The 23,977-nt window shown below is 42.4% G+C and overlaps 1 protein-coding gene across 6 annotated transcripts in view; it reads right to left on the bottom strand.

The window, feature by feature from the left end:
• Positions 1 to 23,977, bottom strand: part of GOLGA2 (golgin A2) — a 61,946-nt gene that overhangs the window by 33,229 nt on the left and 4,740 nt on the right. For 3 of the 6 annotated variants that reach the window (XM_063432618.1, XM_063432620.1, XM_063432619.1), the window contains exons 2-6: positions 18,488 to 18,604; positions 16,430 to 16,510; positions 4,547 to 4,657; positions 4,089 to 4,132; positions 971 to 1,034 (exon numbers count right to left, since the gene is read on the bottom strand). In XM_063432618.1, the coding sequence (XP_063288688.1) occupies positions 971 to 1,034; positions 4,089 to 4,132; positions 4,547 to 4,657; positions 16,430 to 16,510; positions 18,488 to 18,604 (417 nt within the window). The remainder of the gene's footprint in view (positions 1 to 970; positions 1,035 to 4,088; positions 4,133 to 4,546; positions 4,658 to 16,429; positions 16,511 to 18,487; positions 18,605 to 23,977) is intronic. The other 3 variants (XM_063432622.1, XM_063432621.1, XM_063432623.1) reach the window with 3 other exon arrangements.

The raw sequence follows: 23,977 nt of genomic DNA, 5'->3' as shown, positions 1-23,977 counted from the left end.
CCACCAATGCCTATTCATAGAGCAGTACCTCTGCTCTATCTTTGTGAGTATTATTTTCATCTTCTATTTTACTCTCTTAACTTATCACATTTGAGAGCACTATCGTTGCTTTTTATCTTTCCATCTTGGAGCCTTGGATTACCAGACGGTGTTGACGGACGTACTGCCGCTACATATCCCATAAGCGGGGATTATACCGCTGTACGCTATCCACACCAGAGCTGGACATTGCTCCCTCAAATGTGAGTTCTTTACCTTTCTCTACCTATTGCACATTGAACCACATCAAAATTGAGAGCACTATTGTTGCTTTCTACTTTCTTTTCCGAGTTTTGGACTACCAGACGGTGCTGACGGAGACCCCCTACCTACATATCCCTTAAGCGGGGATTATACCGCTGTACACATTCCACACCAGAGCTGGCCATAGCTCTCGTAAATGTGAGTTCTCTACTGCACCCTGAACGTTACATACTCTACCATTGGTCGCCTCTACCTCTCTTGTATTTACATATACGGAACGGTCAACACCAGACGCATCCACCTTCACTAAGAAACTATCAAGTATCCCAGATCATCTATTGATACCCTAGCAATATTTTACTGGACTATCTACCTTCACTTGGCGCAGCCCTTTCATCTCTTTCTCTCCATCTATTTTTATCCACTGAAGGACTTGAGGGGTTTTCCTTCATTTGGGTTGCTGCCTACCTTGACTAATTTTGTGATTACTAGCGCTGAATTCTTTTTGTGTTTACCTATATTTAGCTAAATAACCAACTAAGAAAAATATTCCTCTATGGACATATTTATGGGGTGAGTATATATGAAATTAGAAAGTCATAGTTTCACTAACAGTTAACAAAACCAAGGTAAATAAATGAGGACCTGAACTTCCAATTGCCAAGGTTATAAAGTTCCTAATGCTAGATGTAGTTATATTTTACGCACACCACAAGAAGAGACCAACCTGTGATACAAGTCCATTCAGTTGCTCCGACAGCTGCCGCAAACTGTCCGTTGATGACAGGGACCTGGAGGATGAAATTGAAGGAGTTATAGTAGGTTAGATATGGTCAGAACAAATTAACCCCGGTCAGAAACCAGGACATGATATGCAGACACCAAGATTTGGGAAAGAAAAAGATTTCATCATGGCATCTAAAGAAGATTTTTCATTCCCTTTTATTTCTTTATCGCAGGAGGCTTTGAACATTTAAGGGGTTAATTAAATCATGTTAAGAGAGGAACAGATGAATATGGGTTATGACCATGCTAGAGAAGGGTTGGACATCTGCAGCAATGGGATACATTACAAACCTCTAAGGAAGTTACGTGACATAGGTTCATTTGCCCAAGAAAGCACTGCCTTAGTGTACAGTGAGGGAAAAAATGTTTTGATCCCCTGCTGATTTTGAACGTTTGCCCACTCCCAAAGAAATGATCAGTTTATAATTTTAATGGTAGGTGTATTTTAACAGTGAGAGACAGAATAACAAAAAACATCCAGAAAAACGCATTTCAAAAAAGTTATAAATTGATTTGCATGTCAATGAGTGGAATGCGTATTTTATCCCCTATTAGTAAGATTTCTGGCTCCCAGGTGTCTTTTATACAGGTAACGAGCGGAGATTAGGAGCATTCTCTTAACCCCTTAAGGACACATGACATGTCTGACACGTCATGATTCCCTTTTATTCCAGAAGTTTGGTCCTTAAGGGGTTAAAGGGATACTCCTAATCTCAGCTCATTACCTGTATAAAAGACACTTGTCCACAGAAGCAAATCAGATTCCAAACTCTCCACCATGGCCAAGACCAAAGAGCTGTCCAAGGATGTCAGGGACAAGGCTGGAATAGGCTACAAGACCATTGCCAAGCAGTTTGGTGAGAAAGTGAAACAGTTGTTGCGATTATTGGCAAATTAAAGAAACACAAAATAACCGTCAGTCTCCCACGGTCTGGTGCTCCATGCAAAATCTCACCTCGTGGAGTTTCCATGATCATGAGAACAGCTAGGAATCAGACCAGAACTACATGGGAGGATCTTGTTAATGGTCTCAAGGCAGTTTGGACCATAGTCCCCAAGAAAACAATTGGTAACACTCTACGCCGTGAAGGACTGAAATCCTGCAGCACCTGCAAGGTCCCCCTGCTCAAGAATGCACATGCCTGGGTGAAAGTGTTGTGGTCAGATGAGACTAAAATCGAGATCCTTGGCATCAACTCAATTCGCCGTGTTTGGAGGAGGAGGAGGAATGCGGCGTATGACCCCAAGAACACCATCCCCACTTCTGTGATTGCCAACAAGGGTTTTGCCACCAAGTACTGAGGTCAGACGTTTCTTGTTGTTGGCCAGGAGGTATTTTGTCCCACTCCTCTTTGCAGATACTCTCCAAGACATTAAGGTTTCAAGGCTGATGTTTGGCAACTCGAACCTTCAGCTCCCTCCACAGATTGTCTATGGGATTAAGGTCTGGAGACTGGCTTGGCCACTCCAGGACCTTAATGTGCTTCTTCTTGAGCCACTCCTTTCTTGCCTTGGCTGTGTGTTTTGGGTCATTGTCATGCTGGAATACCCATCCATGACCCATTTTCAATGTCCTGGTTGAGAGAAGGAGGTTCTCACCCAAAATTTGACCGCACATGGCCCCTGTCTATCGTCTCTGATTCGGTGCAGTTGTCCTGTCCCCTTAGAAGAAAAAACACCCCCAAAGCATAATGTTTCCACCTCCATGTTTGACGGTGGGGAAGGTGTTCTTGGGGTCATAAGCAGCATTCCTCCTCCAAACATGACGAGTTGAGTTGAGGCCAAAGAGCTTGATTTTGGTCTCATCTGATCACAACATTTTCACCCAGTTCTCCTCTGAATCATTCAGATGTTCATTGGCAAACCTCAGACGGGCCTGTACATGTTTTTTTTTTTTTTAGCAGGGGGACCTTGCAGGCGCTGCAGGATTTCAGTCCTTCACGGCGTAGTGTGTTACCAATTGTTTTCTTGGGGACTATGGTCCAAGCTGCCTTGAGACCATTAACAAGATCCTCCCATGTAGTTCTGGTCTGATTCCTCACGGTTTCTTGCATTTGCCAATAATCACACCAACTGTTGTCACCTTCTCACCAAGCCACTTGGCGATGGTCTTGTAGCCCATTCCAGCCTTGTGTAGGTCTACAATCCTGTCCCAGACATACTTTGACAGCTCTTTGGTCATGGTGGAGAATTTGGAATCTGATTGATTGCTTCTGTCTTTTATACAGGTAATGAGCTGAGATTAGGAGCACTCCCTTTAAGAGAGTGGTCCTAGTCTCAGGTCGTTACCTGTATAAAAAAAAGACACCTGGGAGTCAGAAATCTTGCTGATTGATAGGAGATAAAATATTTATTTCACTCAAATCAATTTATAACTTTGACATGTGATTTTCTGGATTTTTGTTTTTCCCTGTCTCTCACGGTTAAAATACACTTACTATTAAAATTATAGACTGATCATTTCTTTGAGAGTGGGCAAATGTTCAAAATCAGCAGGAGAACAAATACTCTTTCCCCCTTACTGTAATAAATAAGGAATAAGGTTAAAGATCTACACAATATGGACCCCTCACCCCCTCAATTTAGAGGTCTCTTCATTTGTAATATCTTTTCAATTCACCTCTTTGTACATTTGGAGCCCAAATCAGGAAATAAAACCCTTAGCAAGAGGGTGTAAAATGTTCAAATCTCCCTACCTTCCTGTGTGAAGTGTCTAATTTGGTTTCTTTTATGAAGGGGGTGACTGGAATGAACTATTAGTGTAATTATAAAGGTTTCTAAAACTCAAATTCTTTGTATAATGTATCCTGAATATGAAACCTGTCAGTGATTAAACATATTGGTAGGTTATCACTGGTTTCTCTTTAATAATTCTTCTGATATAGCAAATTTACTTTATGTCTTTAATAATTAGAATTAACGTAAAATTGCCTTAAATGAGACCCATTAATAGCAAGGACATAGGGAGAATATTCTAGTTAGAACCATAGTGAATTGGTTATATTGAATCTAATGACTGCAATGCACCACGGAGTCACAACACTACAATCACATCTTACTTGTTGTCACCTGTAGATATCTTCATACCATCATAGTCCGTCTGCTGTAAAAACACAAAAACAAGAAACAAAACAAATTCAACATGGGGTATAAACACAAACATGGGAGAAAAGATAAAATATTAGAAGAAAGGATAAAATGGCAATTGTTTCATTATTTCACGAAGGCCAAGAAAAATCATGCATCTATTTCCCATAACCAGATTATGTTAGTAACACAGAGGAAGCACCGTGCATTTTTAGCAAGTCTGGTATTGGCTACTGCGATGAACAGCAACAAAGTGAAACCACTTACACCCAGGCTGGCAATTATAGAGTTGTAAGAAATTGTTTTATAGAGGAAGCCAAGAGAAAGTGTAAAAGACCCAAAAGAGTGAAGATGACTAGAACACTACACATGGCAAAAGGTGGATCTAGTAAGTTGGAGGCCAGAAGTGTAGTGTGTGATTGCCACACACCTGGGGAAATGGGTTATCTGAAAAAGGTGCGGTGGGAGTTTCAGGACCCTCAGGGCCATCCTCTGCTAAAATGTCAGCTCTTAGAGCAGAGGATTCACTATCCAAGAGTACCTGTTAGAACACACAATGCAGGTTAGTGGCACAAATGTGAATGTGGAGCAGAACATGAGATCGGGTGTGCTCAGTGAATATAGGACAAGTTAGGAGAAGAAGATAGATTTGTTGAAAACCACAAATAAAAACACAAGGTAAATATATTAATATTTTGTGAGGAGTATATGCTGCGATTATTGTACACTTTTTCTACCTGTGTTATTCTTTCAATTTAAAAAAAAAAAAAGGGGACTTTGTAAGTACTGTATGGCTCCTAACTTCTGGTAGCTGCTGGAGAAATATTCTCAAGCAATTCTAACACATGAACCCTCAACAAAGACCAGCACACTCTAAGATGTTTATTATGAAATCCCAATGACCCAACTTTTAAATGAAAACTCCAAGCACCATAACTACAATATTGCTCTGTATGGTTATGGTGTCAGGAGTCAGCTCTCAATGTAAGTAGTGAATTCTTACCAGGGGTCGGCTGGGACGCGGCCTGCTTTTCTGCAGTTTGGCAGTGCTAAGCCAATTGGTTGAGAGTGATCAGCTGACACACTTAGCCAATGAGCTGTCCCTGCACTGCAGGGCTTAGCTCAGGATATAAAATGGAATGCGTTAGCAGGAGTTTTCAGCTCTCTAAGCTAGAAAAGAGGCAGGTAGTGGTACCCGGATGAAGCCAGGTATAAGTAGTCTACAGATAAAAAGTTTGCTAAAAGTCTGTATTGACAGTTGAGCAGGTCAGCTCCCAGAGTTCCACTCTGTATACTAGAGCAGATACAGTTATAAGCGCCAAATAATGCCCACTGTGAAGAGGATTTATAGGAGGAAAATGCACATCATTATTTAATTCAACTGCTTACTGGGGTGAATAATGCTGCGGAGGCACTCTAAAAAAAAAGAAACACTTGTGACTAAATACTTCAGTGTTCATGGCAACAACATCGTAACAAATTTTTTTTCCGGCACTTATAAAGCGCCAACATAATCAATATATTCTGCAGATTTGAACAATCATGGAAAATAGATAAACCAATACACATAAGGAATTTAAGAACATGCCTGCAAGCCAAAGTCTAGCTTTTATAGTCCTTTTATATAAAGTACTAAGCTAAATGGCTTGTGAGCTCACAATCTAAAGGTTATGAATGGAACTGGAGACGAGGGAGCAGGAGAAGATTTTAAGTTAATGGACAGCAAGCCTCAGAGCATTTGCACAGTCAGGCATCTTCCTGTATTATCTTGTCAATCACATCTTAGCAAACACCTGGAAAGTCATGTTATATAGGAAAGAGAATCCTGAGGGGGCAGTGATTAGAGAGGATAAAAAAAATGGAAGAGATTGCTCAGAGTGGATTGTAATGCTAGGCCTATAAATGAGATATAATGGGGAGAAAACATTTAGGTGAAGGTATGTAATGGTCAGAGCTTGCTGGATGTTGCTGTAAAAATGGCAGATCGTGATTGTTTGGAGTAGCAGGACACTCTTGGTACAGTCATGCATCCACAGAGAAACACCATACAAGTGTATGTGGATTTAGGCATTTCTTTCATAGTACACTTGAGATTATGAAGGTTAGGTTTTTATGGTATGCACTGGCTGTGCCAGGAATACATTGTAATTAATTTTTATTTTTATATAAACAGCACTAACTTTAAGACAGCTATGGTTTGTGACAGTTCCATTTTAAAGGGACACTCCGGACCCGTAAAAGCACTTTAGTTTGCTGAAATGCTGTGTGTGTGTGTGAAGAGTGTGTCTGTTTTTTTTTTTCATTTTACAAAACAAACATATTTCAATAGAAACTGGCACTTTTATAAAATTAACCTTGTTACACCCCCACCCCCAAGCCCCCCCGCTTACCTGGCTTGTTTAGCTCAGTGGAGCTGAACTCAACAGATAAGCAATTACCCAGAGCACCTGCCTTGCAAAGACTTCTCATTGAGCTGCATTGGGAAGTCTGTGTTTGGGCAGCCACAGAACGTATGGGAAGGGCTAGAAGGAGAGGGCTTGTTATTGATGCAAACAAGACAAGTAGTTTTTAGATATGCCCCCAATGACAAAATGAAGAATTGAAATTCATCCCCATTTTAGATGGAATTATTTATTTTGTATTTGGGCAGTGCTGTGTCTCTGTTGCATGTTTGTAAAAGTGCTATATGCTAGCAGAAAGAAAATATCTGAGGAAGGCTGAACTTGGACGCAAGTCTCTTTTCAGCTATGTAACTATGTAACTATGATGACAGAGCCACTTTGAAAGCATCTTTGTTACAACCATCAAAAGGGACAATAGCTATAAAAGAACGCTGAATGGAATTTCGAATATGTGACTTAAATCCCCTATGTAGGAGGCGGCAGAATTGCTGCAAATGGATGTAAAAGACACTCAAACGCAAATATGGATCCAGCTTTAAAAAAAATCTGCCTAGAAACCAAGGAATGACAACAAACATTGGTAATAAGTCAATAAAGTGCTACAATGGTGTTTATTCACTAAACACAAACTTTTAGTCAAATCAAAATCAAAATGCAAACATTAGGCTAGAATGAGGAGATGAATGGAAATTATTCAATAACTCAGCTACGGTCACAGTGTGGCTATTTTAGCAATTCAGTTCACAGTTTGTGTCCAGTGAACAAACCCCATGCGTTGAGGAATTATTGTAGGACCTGTGACATACCAGTTATGGTGTGGGTACAACAGGTTTAGTGACAGCTGAAGAGAAGGGTGTGTAGAAAGAAGGGGGAAGTAGACTTGAATGAGCCATCACAAATGCCTGTCAATTCCCTAGCATTTCCTGACGTTGGGATTCTGTTGCAGAGGCACTGCATATCACTGCCACAACTATGAAATCAATGGCTCTCGAAGCAGCTGTTATTCACATATAGAAGTGAACATGCAGGGACACAGACTACGTAATCGCCAGAGAGAAATAGAACATTCCAAAATCAAACTTTAAAGGGGTAAGAGTCAACGAGTCAAAACATTTAATATGGTCTCTGTGCACCAGACGCCTTTTCTGCATCTGTTCCACCTGCACAACCTGTTTGAATTGTAACAAAAAGAGCTAATGGAATAATAAAGGGAGGAGAGGGAGAGTACTATATGATGGGGGGGGAGGGGGGGGTTTACATTACAGCCTATAAACACCTTTACTGGCAATCACTCAGCCGGCCACTAGGGGAGCTTCCTGGATCAATGCAGCAGTCTGCAGTATGGATGTTCAGTGTTTCCCTTAACTTTCCTTATGGAGATGCATTAATTCAATGCATCTCTATGAGGAGATGCTGATCGCACATGCGCGATAGCCTCCCAATGCTTTTCTAAGGGAAAGTGTTGGATTGCCTGAGATAGTCAGTTTTGATGATCTCAACCAAGTGGGCTAACCAGGGGTGAAGTCAGTCGAAAGGAAACACCGCACTGCGCTGGAAAAAGGTGAATAAAAGGCCCTTTTCAAAGGCAAGCAAGGGGAGCCAGCCACGCTTTTAGCACTAGTGTCAAGAATAGGTTTGTATTCATGACACTATAGTGTTCCATTAATGGAGTTAAAAGTTAGTTTTATATGTGATTGCTAATAAACCGGTTTGACCATGTTCACTGCATTTTATCCATTTCTCTGTGTCCTTACCCACCTATGGTGATCAATATCATAGTAATCAGTATGGTGGCGGGGCAATCCGGCCTAGTGAAGCCTGCTATTCTAGTCAGGAGCCTCTGGTTATGACATGCCAGACACGCCTCTGGTTATGACATGCCAGAGAGAGACTAGACACTGGAGTGCATACTTTGCTGGATAGCAATCTTTCCAAGCACGCTTTCTACACCAGGACATTACTTATTGTCTGACCTAAATGACCAGTTTTCATATGGGCTCCTACTCAGACACTGGCGTAACTACAGTGTAGCTTTTGGCAGCAAATAGGTTTTCATGTGCATGTATAAACAGGTACGTTTAACTATTAAAATGGTGAAATGTCCAAAGGACCAGACAGTGCCAGTAATAGGGGACCTCTGGCATCTAGACAGCACCCTCAAACTGCTTTACAATTCTGCTTCAGAATACCAAGCTATGTCCAGCTGATACATCAGGTGCTATAGAACAATTATCCTGAAGGGAAAATTAAGGAAGCTGAAGACCACACATTTGGTGAGAACTCAGACAATGCAGTCAGCCCTCACTAGCCAGCTACAGGACTCCCATAATTCCCTTGCAGATAGTCGTTTTTAGAAGGAAATACTGATATGCAATAATGTATGATGCAGAGCAGGGATTCTAAACTAGGTCTTCAAGGCAGACCAATGGTCCAGTTTGTGGTTGTTTGTACACTTTGAGAACTGGTGTTTATTTGCCCCCTTTGACCAAATCCTCCAATACTGCTGCAGACTGCAAACCGCACCGGGGAATTTTAAAAATATACACTTAGTCCCTCTGGTCCTTTTTCTAAAACAGACTGGTCCCAATAGGATTCAGCTTTCTAGTTGTACCTTTCTGTATATACACACACATATATTAAATTACAAACTACACAGAAAGACAGCTGGATGCCATTAATGGATTAGGATACCCTGGTATTACTAGGAATCAGATTGCACGGTAAATACATTAATGCTAGATTGCATTTCAATTAAACTGGTATATTAACTCCATGCAACCCATTGCCTAGTGAGCAACATCCAACACTGCATGGATTATATACTAGCACATGAAAAAGAAAAAAAGAAAAAAGAAAAAAAAAAGAAGAAGAAAGAAACTCTGGAAATAAATACATATGCTCTAGTCATGATGCAGCAACAGATTACAGATTGCCAGCACAGAATAATATGGGCTTGCTGGCTGCCACAATTATCTGGCAAGCAGTAACAGTGATACACTTCAAGTGAAACAGGCCTCGTTTCCTGCCAGGGTTATTTTCGGGCCATGAGTTGGCAAGCAGGGGATCTTTTATCAAAAGACGTGGTGTCCGATAAAAGAAACCAGGCCAAAACAGTGAGAGAGAGAGAGAGAGAGAACTGTGCAAAGTGAAGATTGCCGGGGAGAGGTGTAATCTTTTCCACATAAATCTTTATGGATTCTGAAATTCTAACAGAAATGCCAACAGGACTTCAGGCTTCAAAGGACAGAGGAGAGCTTAATCTTGTGTCCACGGTGCAGATACACGTCATTTCTTCAAACCTTGTAATGTGTTTAGAGATGGGGCTATGTAACCGTCTAATGACAGCCTTGCAGGAACTGGAAGACGACACAAAAACAACCATCAGCAGAAGTGAATGGAAGCCTGTGTTACTTCCTCACAACAGCTCCAGTAGTTTCCATCCACAGATATCCCCTCCATCAAACAGTAATACCCTGTGAGTGCGTTCTACTGCACATTACCTGTGTGTTGCCCTCATGACCTAAAAAGGATGAGCATTGCAGTAGAGCAGATCCTGGAACTCTGAATTCATGTTATATTTAGCACACTAGTTCTTCAAGTTCTACAAGTATTTAAAACAAATGAATAAAATAGTAAATTCGACTCTTGCCCTCTGAGTAAGAATACTTGCAGATGTGAATAGGATATAAAGAGGAGCTAGAGACCAGTGACCTGAAAAGCTCAATATATGTGAAATCAATACTAGTTTATAAATCACACTACTCAGGCAGTTTTCCTGGCCCCCTTGTATGGTCTGTGTTTCCTGGTGAAGAGGTAAAGCGATGAGCCAAAAAAAAAAAAAAAAAAAGATATATCAGAATGATTTCTGGCATCTTGATACTATATGATATGCATTATTGCACTTTAGATGCATTGGGTGTTCTCCTTTTCATGACACTCTGTGCTTTACAGCAGCTGTAATGTTTCAATTGGTCTCAAGGACAGATATGATGATTGGGAAACGTGACTGTTTTAAAGTGAACACATTGTAACCGGTTCACTATAACATAACTGCTAGGGCAGTAAATATATCATTTATCATTGTGCTAAATTATATTAGTTTGCTGGAAGAGCAGTTTTAATAGTACTCGCATTCTATCCCTCAATGCAACACCATGACCTTTGAAGAACCCTGTAGTGTTTGCTCCCACCCCTCTTTGGAACACTTACCCAATCCTTCATGAAATCAACACACTGGTTTCAGTTGTCAGCACATCAGCTACAGAACAGTCACTCCTTTCCTATATTCCCCCAACAAGTGCATTAAAACTGCTGCAGGAATGGTACTGTGATGAAGAACAGAAGAACCACCTATAGTGGGGTTTTCCTACACTCCCCAGTGTCACGGTCATACACACACACTTCTATGCCAACAATTGATTGACAGAGAAGAGGAACAAATATTTAAATAGCTACATTTGCTACCAATCCGACTAGCGCAATGTATGAGGCAGAGCTATGCTCCACATAACGCCACACCAGTGTTAGTTAGAAGTCACAGATTGGCTTAGAGATCTCAGCCAATCACTGTCCAAACCCTTGGCATAAACTCTGCCTTCACCATATCTTCATTGTAGACCAGGTTTCAGGCTGCTGGAGACTGAGAATCTTTATTTAAGTAAAACTTTTATTAGTGACCTGCTGACTACAGTCACCATATCAACTTCTATCCATTAAAGTGGATATGGTGCCAACAGTGTCCCTTTAGCTGGGTACACTTGTGAGTTGTGTTGCATCCTGTTCTTTACACATAGGAAATAAATGATTGGTGAAGAGTGGTAACTAAGTTATATATTGTAAAGCTACCAACTGCTGCTATAAATATGACTCCAAAGTACAAAAGTTCATTGTAGACCAATAAAATATAAATTCAATTTTTAAAAAGCAAAAAACTATACATACAAAAAAGTAACAATTTGTGATCTCAATATTTAGCTACCAGAGCATGTTAGACACAATTCATAGCAACCTATGCACATTGGTTATGGTACAAAGAGGTTCCCACCCTCCCCTGTCAATGTGTCCCTACAGACAATTTTGCAGCCATAAAAGCATTAGTCTGTTTGCTTAAACACTTCAAATACTATACACACTCCCATGGCACCACCCCACTGTAAGAAGTCAAACCATTTAAAGCGGCACTGTCATGCCGAACTTACCTTTCCTCAATCTCTTCCTCTTCTCCCCCTCTCTCAGGATCTGTTATTCTTTTCTTCCATTCTTCTTTAGTTTTCTTTAAAATCATAAGACAAAGTAGGGACTCTGTCTTATGGAGGATTCCTCCGCTTGACCAGCTCTGACCAGCGGAGGAGCAAAGTGTGCTTCATTTCCGCTGGTCAGAGCAATTTTCCCATGATCCCTAGCTTTCCTCCCAGTTCCCACAATGCTTCCTGTCAGTATTGCCGAAAGTCCTGTCACTTAGACAGAACGCTGGCAAAACTGCCGAATTGCATCCTAACAGAATGAGAAGAGTTTCTCCATTGGTGTTAGGATGCAATTCGGTACTTTGTTCGGATCGGAATTTCATTCTAATGAATGAAACTCCGATCCTATTCATTGCTGTGGCTGCATCTTGCAGCCGCTTAGTAGATAGCTCCCTGATACCGTGGGAATTAGGGAGTTATCTACTAAAAGGCTGAAAGACCTGAATTGGTCTTGAAGCCAAATGTACTAATACTAAGTAAAGATTACTTAGTATTAGTAAATAATATGCCCCTACTCGCTATACCGCGAGTAGGGGCATGTCTAGTAAGCAGTGAGCAGCCTGTGGCTGCTCACTGTAGAAAAAAACAAAAAAACACCTAATAACAACCCCCCCCCCCCCCCTGCGCGGGGGTTAAAGATGGGGGGGACCTACTGTCCTCCCCCCTGGCCCCCACCCCTGCGCGGTGGGTGGGGGCCCTAATAAAATAATAAGGGGGGGGACCTACTGTCCTCCCCCCCGGCCCCCACCCCTGCGCTGTGGGTGGGGGCCCTAATAAAATAATAAGGGGGGGACCTACTGTCCTCCCCCCCTGGCCCCCACCCCTGCGCGGTGGGTGGGGGCCCTAGTAAAATAATAAGGGGGGGGGACCTACTGTCCTCCCCCCCTGCACGGTGGGTGGGGGCCCTAATAAAATAATAAGGGGGGGGGAACCTACTGTCCTCCCCCCCTGGCCCCCACCCCTGAGCGGTGGGTGGGGGCCCTAAATGAACCCCCCCCCCATCAAGGTGACTAGGGGTCCCAAGCCCCTAGTCACCCCCCCCCACCCAAAACATTCTATCCCCTACCTACCCCCCTCACCCTAAAAATAGTGAGGGGGGATAAAATAACTAACCTGTAAAAAAAAAAAAAAATTAAACTTACCATTTGACGTCTTCTTTTTTCTAAATTCTTCTTTCTTCAGCCCCCAAAAAAGCCAAATAAAAATCCATCATACCCGTCGCACTTTAAAAAAAAAAAAAAAAAAAAACGAGCGCCAAAAAAAAATTAATCCATGTTCACCCATGGAGGGCACGCCGCGTACTGAGCTCCGCAGGGCGGATCAAGGCTTATATAGCCTTGCCCCGCCCTGCAATTAGGCTTAGAACACACTGATTGGTTGGTTTAAGCCAATCAGAGTGCTCTGTGTCATTTTACACAACGTGGGAAAATTCAAAAGAACTTTCCCACGCTGTGTAAAATGACAGATCACTGTGATTGGATGGTTTTCAAGCCATCCAATCACAGTGCTCTGTGTCATTTTACAAGCGTGGGAAAATTCCAAAGAACTTTCCCACGCTTGTAAAATGACACAGAGCACTGTGATAGGATGGATTTCAAGCCATCCAATCACAGTGCTCTGTGTAATTTTACAAGCGTGGGAAAATTCCAAAGAACTTTCCCAAGCTTGTAAAATTACACAGAGCACTGTGATTGGATGGCTTGAAAACCATCCTATCACAGTGCTCTGTGTCATTTTACAAGCGTGGGAAAGTTCTTTGGAATTTTCCCACGCTTGTAAAATGACACAGAGCACTCTGATTGGCTTAAACCAACCAATCAGTGTGTTCTAAGCCTAATTGCAGGGCGGGGCAAGGCTATATAAGCCTTGACCCGCCCTGCGGAGCTCAGTACGCGGCGTGCCCTCCATGGGTGAACATGGATTAATTTTTTTTTTGCGCTCGTTTTTTTTTTTTTTTAAAGTGCGACGGGTATGATGGATTTTTATTTGGCCTTTTTGGGGGCTGAAGAAAGAAGAATTTAGAAAAAAGAAGACGTCAAATGGTAAGTTTAATTATTTTTTTATTCCCCCCTCACTTATTCCCCCCTTATTTTATTCCCCCCTTATTTTATTCCCCCCTCACTATTTTTAGGGTGAGGGGGGTAGGTAGGGGTTAGAATGTGTTGGGGTGGGGGGTGACTAGGGGCTTGGGACCCCTAGTCACCTTGATGGGGGGGGGGGGTTCATTTAGGGCCCCCACCCACCGCGCAGGGGTGGGGGCCAGGACAGTAGGTCCCCCCCCCTATCTTTATTTAGGGCCCCCACCCAGCGCTCAGGGGTGGGGGCCAGGGGGGAGGACAGTAGGTCCCCCCCCTTATTATTTTATTAGGGCCCCCACCCACCGCGCAGGGGTGGGGGCCAGGGGGGGGGGGAGGACAGTAGGTCCCCCCCCTTATTTTATTAGGGCCCCCACCCACCGCGCAGGGGTGGGGGCCGGGGGGGAGGACAGTAGGTCCCCCCCCTTATTGTTTTATTAGGGCCCCCACCCACCGCACAGGGGTGGGGGCCGGGGGGGGAGGACAGTAGGTCCCCCCCCCCTTATTGTTTTATTAGGGCCCCCACCCACCACGCAGGAGTGGGGGCCGGGGGGAGGACAGTAGGTCCCCCCCCCCTTATTGTTTTATTAGGGCCCCCACCCACCGCGCAGTGGTGGGGGCTGGGGGGAGGACAGTAGGTCCCCCCCCTTATTATTTTATTAGTGCCCCCACCCACCGCGCAGGGGTGGGGGCCAGGGGGGAGGACAGTAGGTCCCCCCCCCCCCCTTATTACCATTTATGTTTTTACAGTGAGCAGCCACAGGCTGCTCACTGTTTAGTGGACATGCCCCTACTCGCGGTATAGCGAGTAGGGGCATTGGGGAGATTTTAATCTCCCTTGTGCTATTATGGGGGTCATATTGACCCCCATAGAGTGAGGGGGGGACCTGGGGGGCTTATGAAGTGGTGGGGAGCACAGCTCCCCACCGCTTTTGTCTTTACATATTACAAGGAGGGAGCTGCACGTCGGTAGCTCCCTCCTTGTAATAAACTGATCGAACAAACGAACACTGATACTCAGTGATACTCAGTGTTAGTTTGTTCGTCTGATTTTTTCTATTCATTCATTCGTCTGTCTGATGAATGAATGAATAGATGAAATTCCCGTTCGCATGTCCAGATGTTTCACTGGGCATGTGCGGAAATCTCACAGTCTGTCTAGTGTGGGTAGATGACGTGTCCCACAGGGACTTCACCTACCCACACAAAGATGGCGGCGCCCTGAATAAAGATCGGGGCAGAAGATACAGATTTAAAAATAGGTAATCTGGGGGGCTTAGGGGCATTTGGGGGTGACTAGGGGGTCAATTGGATGTAGTGGAGGCGGGAGGGGGGTTAAAAAAAAAACGGGATTCGGCATGACAGTGCCGCTTTAATTTCTTAGCTGGGCGCTGCTCTCAGTCTCCACTACAACATACATTCAACTGGTTCCTCAGCAGGAATGCCAGTTGGCTCTCCTGATCTAAGCCCTGCTGTGTAAATTACATATTATAAAGTCTGGAGGACAGGGGGCAATTCTCTGCTTTGGTCTCAAGCCACTCCCAGGTATTGCCTGAAGATAAGTTATGCTAAAATATATAGATATTCTTTGCTTTAGAAGCGGTATTTCATTACTATCAGGACAGGTTCACTTTAAGGGGACACCAAGTATCAAAACCACTACAGCTTAATATAGTGGTCTTGGTGCCAAGATGCTGACCCTGCACTGTGACAGTCAGCTTGCCTCTAATAACAGCCAGACAGCCACTAGAAGGAATTCCTAGTAAAGACTAATTACGAAAAAAATAAAAATTAATTTAAAATTGTATTTTTTTTTTATTTTTTTTATTTTTATTTTTTACAGTTTTTACATTCAGTGTCATGATGACACCTAACTCAGTTTAGCCTCCCCATAGAGAGGCATTGTAATGCATATTAATGTAAATCCCAGTGTGTGGCAACATGCGCAATAGAGCCTTAATACTTCTCTCACGCAAAGATGATGTGGCAGCAGCGGTGAGATTGGCATGCAACTGGATGAAAGTTGTATTCTTCTTTATTATTTATCTTTCCAGAGGGGTACCCAACAATTTAAAAACACACCAGGGACACTGTTAGAATTACATATATGTATTTTTAAAAAATAATAATTACAGATAAGGACTTATTCTGTGTCCTGGAAGATCTGGCTGAAATCAGCCATCTTCCAGACGTACTTCCAGTATTTTTACACTTGCAAAAGGACACATCAGTGACGGGGGTGATGTATCCCTTGCAAGCAAAGCTGGCTCAAAATGTAAGAGAAGATTAAGTGCAGATTACCCTTTCAGGGACAACTTCAGGGTAAGTTTCAAATAACAATTGCTCAAAATGTATCACTACACTCTCCCAAAGCAAACTGGTATACACTGACCACATGCCACAATAAAATTTAAAAGATCGTTGAAGGCATTTGAAAAGCAGTCCCCCCTTCAAAATTTTTTTATTTTTTTTTAAATTGTACCAACCAGCCACATATGAACATCAAAATTAACAAAGATGGCACAGTGAGGAGAGTGGAAAACAGACAACGCAAGCAAAAAGCACATGATAGAGCTCCCCCATACAATCTCACCTTCATGGTGCCCAATGAAGGCAAGGAAACCCCATTGGATCTATGAAGATCGGATACCAGCCCCTTCAGTAAGGCCTGAATCTAAAGACGAGAGACAGAGAAAAAGAGAGAGAGAAAATACGAGAAAAAGAAAAAGGGAAAAATATTTCTCAGGATGGAAAGGCAGAAGCATGCACCAAGGAATGTTTGAATTTAACGAGCGTTTATTAACAGAAGAGTCAGGAGATTTTTGCTTTATAATGAGTGTTGGCCCCTGCTGGCAAGTAGGACATTTTAAATGTAAGAGCCCACTTAATATTTGATTTCTGCTACATTATCTACGATTCATCCTGGTCTCTTGAAAAACTGGAAAAGAAGCCTCATTATAGTGTACAACAAAACACTGATGCCGTGATGTAAAGCCTATAGCAAAAAGATAATGCAGAGAATTTCTGGAGGGCTACACACAAAATGTTTTGGTACTAACAAGGTTATCAGTTCATGTGTGCCCTAATCTTAATCACATGCACTAAATAAACATGCTGCAAATGAAACACCAGCCCCTACACAGACAAACACAACCACCTAAATGAATATTACTATGGGATTTCATAACACACATTAACTATTACAGTGACAGTTGGCTGTGAGAAACTTTAAAGGCAATTTTTGTTTAGTAAATCAAAGTTTATTATAAATTTTACACACATTATACAGAAAATAGGATCAAAGCATTATTGACACGGTATGTCCTTCACATCAACAATATTGTGGGGGAGTAACAGAATCATGAGAACAAAAGAAATAAAAAAAATTTAAAAACAGTGAAAAATGCAGTAATTTCCTGCACTATGCCAATTAAAGTCACATTGGAGACCTGCCTAGAAAATAAATACATAAATATGAAAAAATTTAAAAAATAAAAAAACAGAAGGAGGAAGGAAATGAAAACAGAGAGATACGTGACAATTTATCTTTTAAATAATTGGGCAAGAAAAAGATAAAGAAACTGAATTGTATCGCTCTACTTAAAAGGACTGTAAAGTTGGTGTGTACATCTGCATTAATTTGATTCTATATTGTTAAGCGGTTAAAGATATTCTACTAACCCCCTGACATGTATTGGTATAAAATAAATGATTTAAATAAATTACATTGAAACATGGTGTGTATAAAATAGGATAAGACTTCCATAATTTCCTACTTCTTATAAGTGTGCACTTTTACTTAATTGCCCATTTAACAATCCCCCCCCCCCCCACCCAAAAAAAAAAAAACACAGAAAAAAACATGCTCGCTACCCAATATACAAAGTGAAATATCCACAGCTCAAAAGAAATGGCAGTCGTGCCTTTAAAGAATTCATAACACCTTCTCATTATATACATCAACCTTGCAAGGAATACCTGATTGTGTATATACACATTACATATAACATTTGCATCTGACTTGTTATGAGAATAGTGCAGGACTCCAGAGACAGACGGGACATACTTGTAACAAAATAAACAAAAAGAAAAGGACACTACATTTTCCCGTTTACTTGTTTGTTTTTATTCATTTTAGTTTCAAGAAATATTTCTCACAAGGCATAAAATCACTTTAAAGATTCAGCTCTGGCTACAGTTTAACCAGATTTTTTTTATGCGTTAAAACAAATTACCACCAAGTGCCCATTTTATTTACCCTTTGCAAGGGATGCCAGCTGCCACCTATTTCTGACGTGCATTGCATGGCCAAGCATCTCTAATATAAGCTTATGGGGGTTTAGCAACATATCATACAGGTGAATTCCAGTCACTGTTTCTCTCTGTTGCAATCTTTCTAGGCTTTATCTGAATACAATATATAGGATTGGGATATTAGTACCTACATTGCTGATCAGATTCTCTCACATTTTATTACAAGTAAAAGGTGAGGAGAGAGCGAAGGTTGAAATTAAAGTTTATCTGAAACATGACAAATTATTACAGTCTTATTAAGCTCATATAGGTTGTACCTGTAGCATCTCTTTAATTAATATTTCACTAGCAGCTCTAACAGTTGGAAAACTTTGTAAATAAAGCAGTATTCACTCACTGGGTCAGGAGATCGGCTGGTTGGCGTGTCAGGGTGGCTGTTTGTTTCTTTTGTTTTCTTTTTCTTTTTACCTCCGCTGGGTGTAGGAGCAGTTGATTTCTGCTGAAATTGCTTCAACTGGTGAAGAAAAGAAAAAAAAAAAAAGTCTATACTGTGTATTAATAAACACACACAGTTTAAAATTCCCACTAGTCATTGGCGAGTAGAAATCCAAATACACCAATGCTATGGCTTGGAGTGGTGGGTAATTTTTGGCTAGTGGAAATTTTGAGAATACATAATATATAAAAAAAAAAATATATATATATATTTTTTTAAATTACTTTCAAATCTTTCAAAGGCTGTAAGGACAAATGCCTCCAGCTTTGATTTTTCATGTGCTGTGTTTTTGAGATGGAGTGAAATAGTGCCAAAACGACAGCATGCATTCTCCATGGCAGAGAACAACGAAATAAAATATATTTTTTCCCATCGAGCTTTTATTACACTCCAATAAAATGTTTAGTGTCTACACCCTTAAATATCCTTCGATCACTCTGATGGAATTTAAAATGTGCATCAGCATTTCAGATTCAAAATTTTGTACATCGCATTAATATTTTTTTTTATTTTTTTTTAGCAGGATCAAAAAATAAATCCTTTACAATGAAACCGTGCTTTGTGACAAGATTTCAGAGTTTTAATTACAACACTGAAACATTTTCAGTAGCATCAACAAACATCACAATAATAATCCAGGTTACTCCAAACAGGTTAGACAAATTTTTTGAATGAATTACACAAGGGGAAGGAAGCCGGAATCTGACTCAGCACTAAGCTCCTAAAAAGCCGATGGATCAATTATTAGCTAATTCTACTGACACAAGGGATCACTAAATATTCTAGTGGTAGTCAAGGACCAGCCTCCATCTCCTGAAAGAATGTAATAAATATTTTCCATTGCTGTAGTGGGCCTGCTATGAACTGGAAACTGGGATTTGAATATCCCTGCTGTGCAAACAGAGTGACCAAATAAAGCCAGTGGTTTTCAGACTACAGCTCGGTAAAATTGGTGGAGTTATTAGTTCAACAAAGGCTGAAGATGCAGAACTTTAACACCTATTGTATAGGTAAACTAAGATAGTCCAACATCTGTAGACTTTTGCCACCATGAAACAGGACAAAGTCACAACATCCTCACAAGACGAGATCCAGAGATCCAGTATTAAAACCTTGTATCAGGATTGCCAACAATAATTTCATTTTGATTGGATGAATATCATGGGTGACACGATGTACAGTAGCTAGATGCCAAAGAAATGTATCCTTGGACAGTAGAAGTGAAAAGTAAAAATCTGCAACCTCATGAAATGTGCAAGATCTCACTCTTTGTGGTATGAAGTAAATGAAGCATTGTTAAATAGGAAACAATAGAGCTACTGTAACCAGCTTGGATTGGAAAAAATAAAGGATTCACTGCTAAAAAACTGTAAAACAGTCACGGACATCGCCCCCGTCCCCACACAGTTGCTTGTCAGTAAATACTTTGAAAAATGTTTTGATGAGCAATATAAAATTAACTGGCCAAAACAGTTTCCCTTTACCCATCTAAACTGCAAGTGTTGTACTACCAGACTCATGGTAGCCTGAGGGTTTCACATATTTGCTCTATACACAAGCATCCACACTTTTCCTCTCACCAGAGACACATTTGCTTTTCATATTCTAGTGAAGGATGGCTAAACATCATGGTAAAAGGAATTCCCAAATTCTAGTGGAGACAGGAAGAAAGACAAGACTACGCCATAATTTGTTGAATATTTACTAAAGTGCCATCATCTGACAAAAAAAGAAGTCAAGTTGTAGAGATGTAGTAATTACTAGGCTTGTGCGTTCAGATTTGGGCTAATTCAGTCTAATTTGGGACACTTTGCTGAATTCTAGATCTCCAAACCCCATCGATACATATAACTGAACAAACAAGTGGTACAATGGCTGAATATGTTTGATTCAGTATTCAGAGCTCCGCCCATTGCTCAATAAAATTTTTTTTTAAATAAATGATTGATGGCTAGATGCCAGCCATTAAAGGAACAATCTAGGCACCATAACAACAACATCAGAATAAAACTGTTTAGTTCCAGCAGGCCCCTGGCGCTGGCTTACCATTAGTGGTTAAGCCGTTGATAAATAGTTTAACCCCAACGTCTTGAATCCAGCACCGTATAGTTCTGCCCCTGACCTAATTCTCTGAGATCCTTCATAAAAACAGCTTGAGAAAAATATGTCGGTACTTTTAGCAAGCAGTTTTTGTAAATGGGGGGCTACTGACACTCTCAGCCAATCAGGCTTCCTCTTTCAAGAATCTCAGAGAAGCAGAAGAGAAATGGTGCTGGATTCAAGACTTTGCAGTTAAGACTTTGCAGTTAAACCTTTATGGTTCAACCCCTAAAGGTAAGCCAGTGCCTGGGACCTGCTTCGGTTTCCCTGATTATGTTTCCCATGGACAATACTAAGTCGAACCGTCACATGACCAAGCATTGGACATCCCGAACGTAATTTCTGGGGAAATTATTCAGCCAAACCATGCAAAAGTCTAGTAAACACCAATGAAATGCGCCTGCTGATTGTTGGTTTCCAAAGCGACTGTCACACATTTAAAAGTTTTCAACACTTTTTAGATCACAACACTTCAATAAATATCTGCAAAGATGATACACGTAAGAGGAGTGAAAAGGCAGATTAAAATTTGTATTTATTAGGTGGTGAAAAGAAAACATTCAACGCAATATAGTCTCACAATTCTTAGACTTGGTACAACTTACTCACTTGCCTAAAAATCTGTCAAATCCTTGGCGCTAGTTATGATGTTATTGCACCTGTTTTTTTAACCTGTTAGCCCTTTTATTTACAACACTCCAATTATTAAACTTCACCTTCAACTTACCCACAACCACTCGTATAACAAGAACTGCTCATTCAGCACCTCCCTTGCACACTACATCATTAATAATAGCCATGCCGTCAGACCAAAATTCACAAAATATTCTAGGCCCAGACTATGTAGCAGGCAACTGAAGTCAAAGCAGTTCAGTGGCCCAGGCACCCAAGTAATTTAAGGATAACAATGTCAGCTTCTAGACGGCATAAATGTAACATATATTCAGCAAATGTGTAGATTATATCAGGAGTCCAAATAGTAAGTCATTATGTGGGTTTAATTTCTACAACAGGTAGAGATTCGCCTTATGAATAGGATTTTTACATTACATAAGCCCTAGCACATCGACAATCACAATTTACAGATAAACAGTAATTCTATGAAAAAGTAATTATTTATAAATTCAGGTTACACACTAAAGTTGTGCCTATGCTTACATCAGACCTGCCAACATGACCACCTATACTTCAGACTACAAACTCATTTAAGAAGGTCCCTCATCATAATGTCCTTACATCCCTTTAGGTTTTCTTGTATTTGTCCAATTTACAGTTAAATCCCCCCTCTTATAATACTCTAAAGCGCTAAGGAATCTGTTGGCGCTATATAAATGGCAATAATAATAATAATAACAACAACAACAACTAACTTCCCTTGTAGTCCCTTGATTACGAATTTGCATTTCAACCCCATGCTTGTGCAATATACTGGACTCAAAGCTCCCTGTGCTCTAGCTGCCCAGCTTTCAGTTGCTCATCTCTTAATCTGCCCATGTGATCAAGGTTCTGTCACAGGCCCTCCACCCCATGGCTTATAACCAGTCACGTCCTCTACTGTCATGGTATGTGGCTAATCAGCCTCTTCAGTTGATGTGACCTGTCTCATCCTGTGCCCCATCACTGCCTCCTCACCTACCTCTCCCTGATGGCCCTTGTTCCCCCATGGCCTGTCACCAACTAGCCACTTCAACCTTCACCCCACAAGCTGTCACCTCCCAGCCCCTGCACCACACAGACTGTCACCTCCCAGCCCCTGCACCACACAGACTGTCAACTCTTCTACTCCTGTGTCATGTCACTAACTCTATCCCTTAGCACTTTAAGTTACAATGGCCTGTCTGTGACTCTCCATTCCGTAGCCCATTAAAACACCTCTCTATTTACCTCTCGGCCCAGTGATCGGTCACTGGTTATCACTTTAACTTACAATGTTAAGTTCCACCCCAATGGCCTGTCACCTCCCAGCCCCTTCTACTCTTATGGCCTGTCACTTCTCAGCTCTTCTATCCCCAAGATCTGTCACCTCTCAGCCCCTTCTACTCCCATTGCATGTCCCCTCTGAGCCCCTTTTATACTCATGGCCTGTCACCACTTAGCTCTGTCTATCCCCACTGCCTATCACCTCCCAGCCCCATCTACCCTCATGGTGTTTCACCTCTCAGCCTCTTCCTTCCTCATAGCCTATCAACTCAGGCCCTTCTACCGCCATGGCCTGTGACCTCCTAGCCCCTTAACCTGTCAGCTATCAGCCCATTTTACCCCCATGGTCTGTCACAATTCCGCCCCTTCTACCCCCATGGCCTGTCACCATTCTCCCCCCTTCAACCCCCATGGCCTGTCTCCATTCCCGTCCCTTCTACCCCCATGGCCTTTCACCATTCCGCCCCTTCTACCCCATGGCCTGTCACCATTCCACCCCTTCTACCCCATGGCCTGTCACCATTCCACCCCTTCTACCCCATGGCCTGTCACCATTCCACCCCTTCTACCCCATGGCCTGTCACCATTCCACCCCTTTTACCCCATGGCCAGTCACCATCCCCCCCCCCCCTTCTACCCCCATGGCCAGTCACCATCCCCCCCCCCTTCTACCCCCATGGCCAGTCACCATTCCGCCCCTTCTTCCCCATGGCCAGTCACCATTCCGCCCCTTCTTCCCCATGGCCAGTCACCACCCCCCCCCCCTTCTACCCCCATGGCCAGTCACCATTCCGCCCCTTCTACCCCATGGCCAGTCACCATTCCCCCCCTTCTACCCCCATGGCCAGTCACCATTCCCCCCCTTCTACCCCCATGGCCAGTCACCATTCCCCCCCTTCTACCCCCATGGCCAGTCACCATTCCCCCCCTTCTACCCCCATGGCCAGTCACCATTCCCCCCCTTCTACCCCCATGGCCAGTCACCATTCCCCCCCTTCTACCCCCATGGCCAGTCACCATTCCCCCCCTTCTACCCCCATGGCCAGTCACCATCCCCCCCCCCTTCTACCCCCATGGCCAGTCACCATTCCCCCCCCTTCTACCCCCATGGCCAGTCACCATTCCCCCCCCTTCTACCCCCATGGCCAGTCACCATTCCCCCCCCTTCTACCCCCATGGCCAGTCACCATTCCCCCCCCTTCTACCCCCATGGCCAGTCACCATTCCCCCCCCTTCTACCCCCATGGCCAGTCACCATTCCCCCCCCTTCTACCCCCATGGCCAGTCACAATTCCCCCCCTTCTACCCCCATGGCCAGTCACCATTCCCCCCCTTCTACCCCCATGGCCAGTCACCATTCCCCCCCCCTTC

The sequence above is a fragment of the Pelobates fuscus genome, chromosome 9 (genome assembly GCF_036172605.1).
Source record: "Pelobates fuscus isolate aPelFus1 chromosome 9, aPelFus1.pri, whole genome shotgun sequence".
NCBI lineage: Eukaryota > Metazoa > Chordata > Amphibia > Anura > Pelobatidae > Pelobates > Pelobates fuscus.
This window is presented reverse-complemented; position numbering and strand designations above follow the sequence as displayed.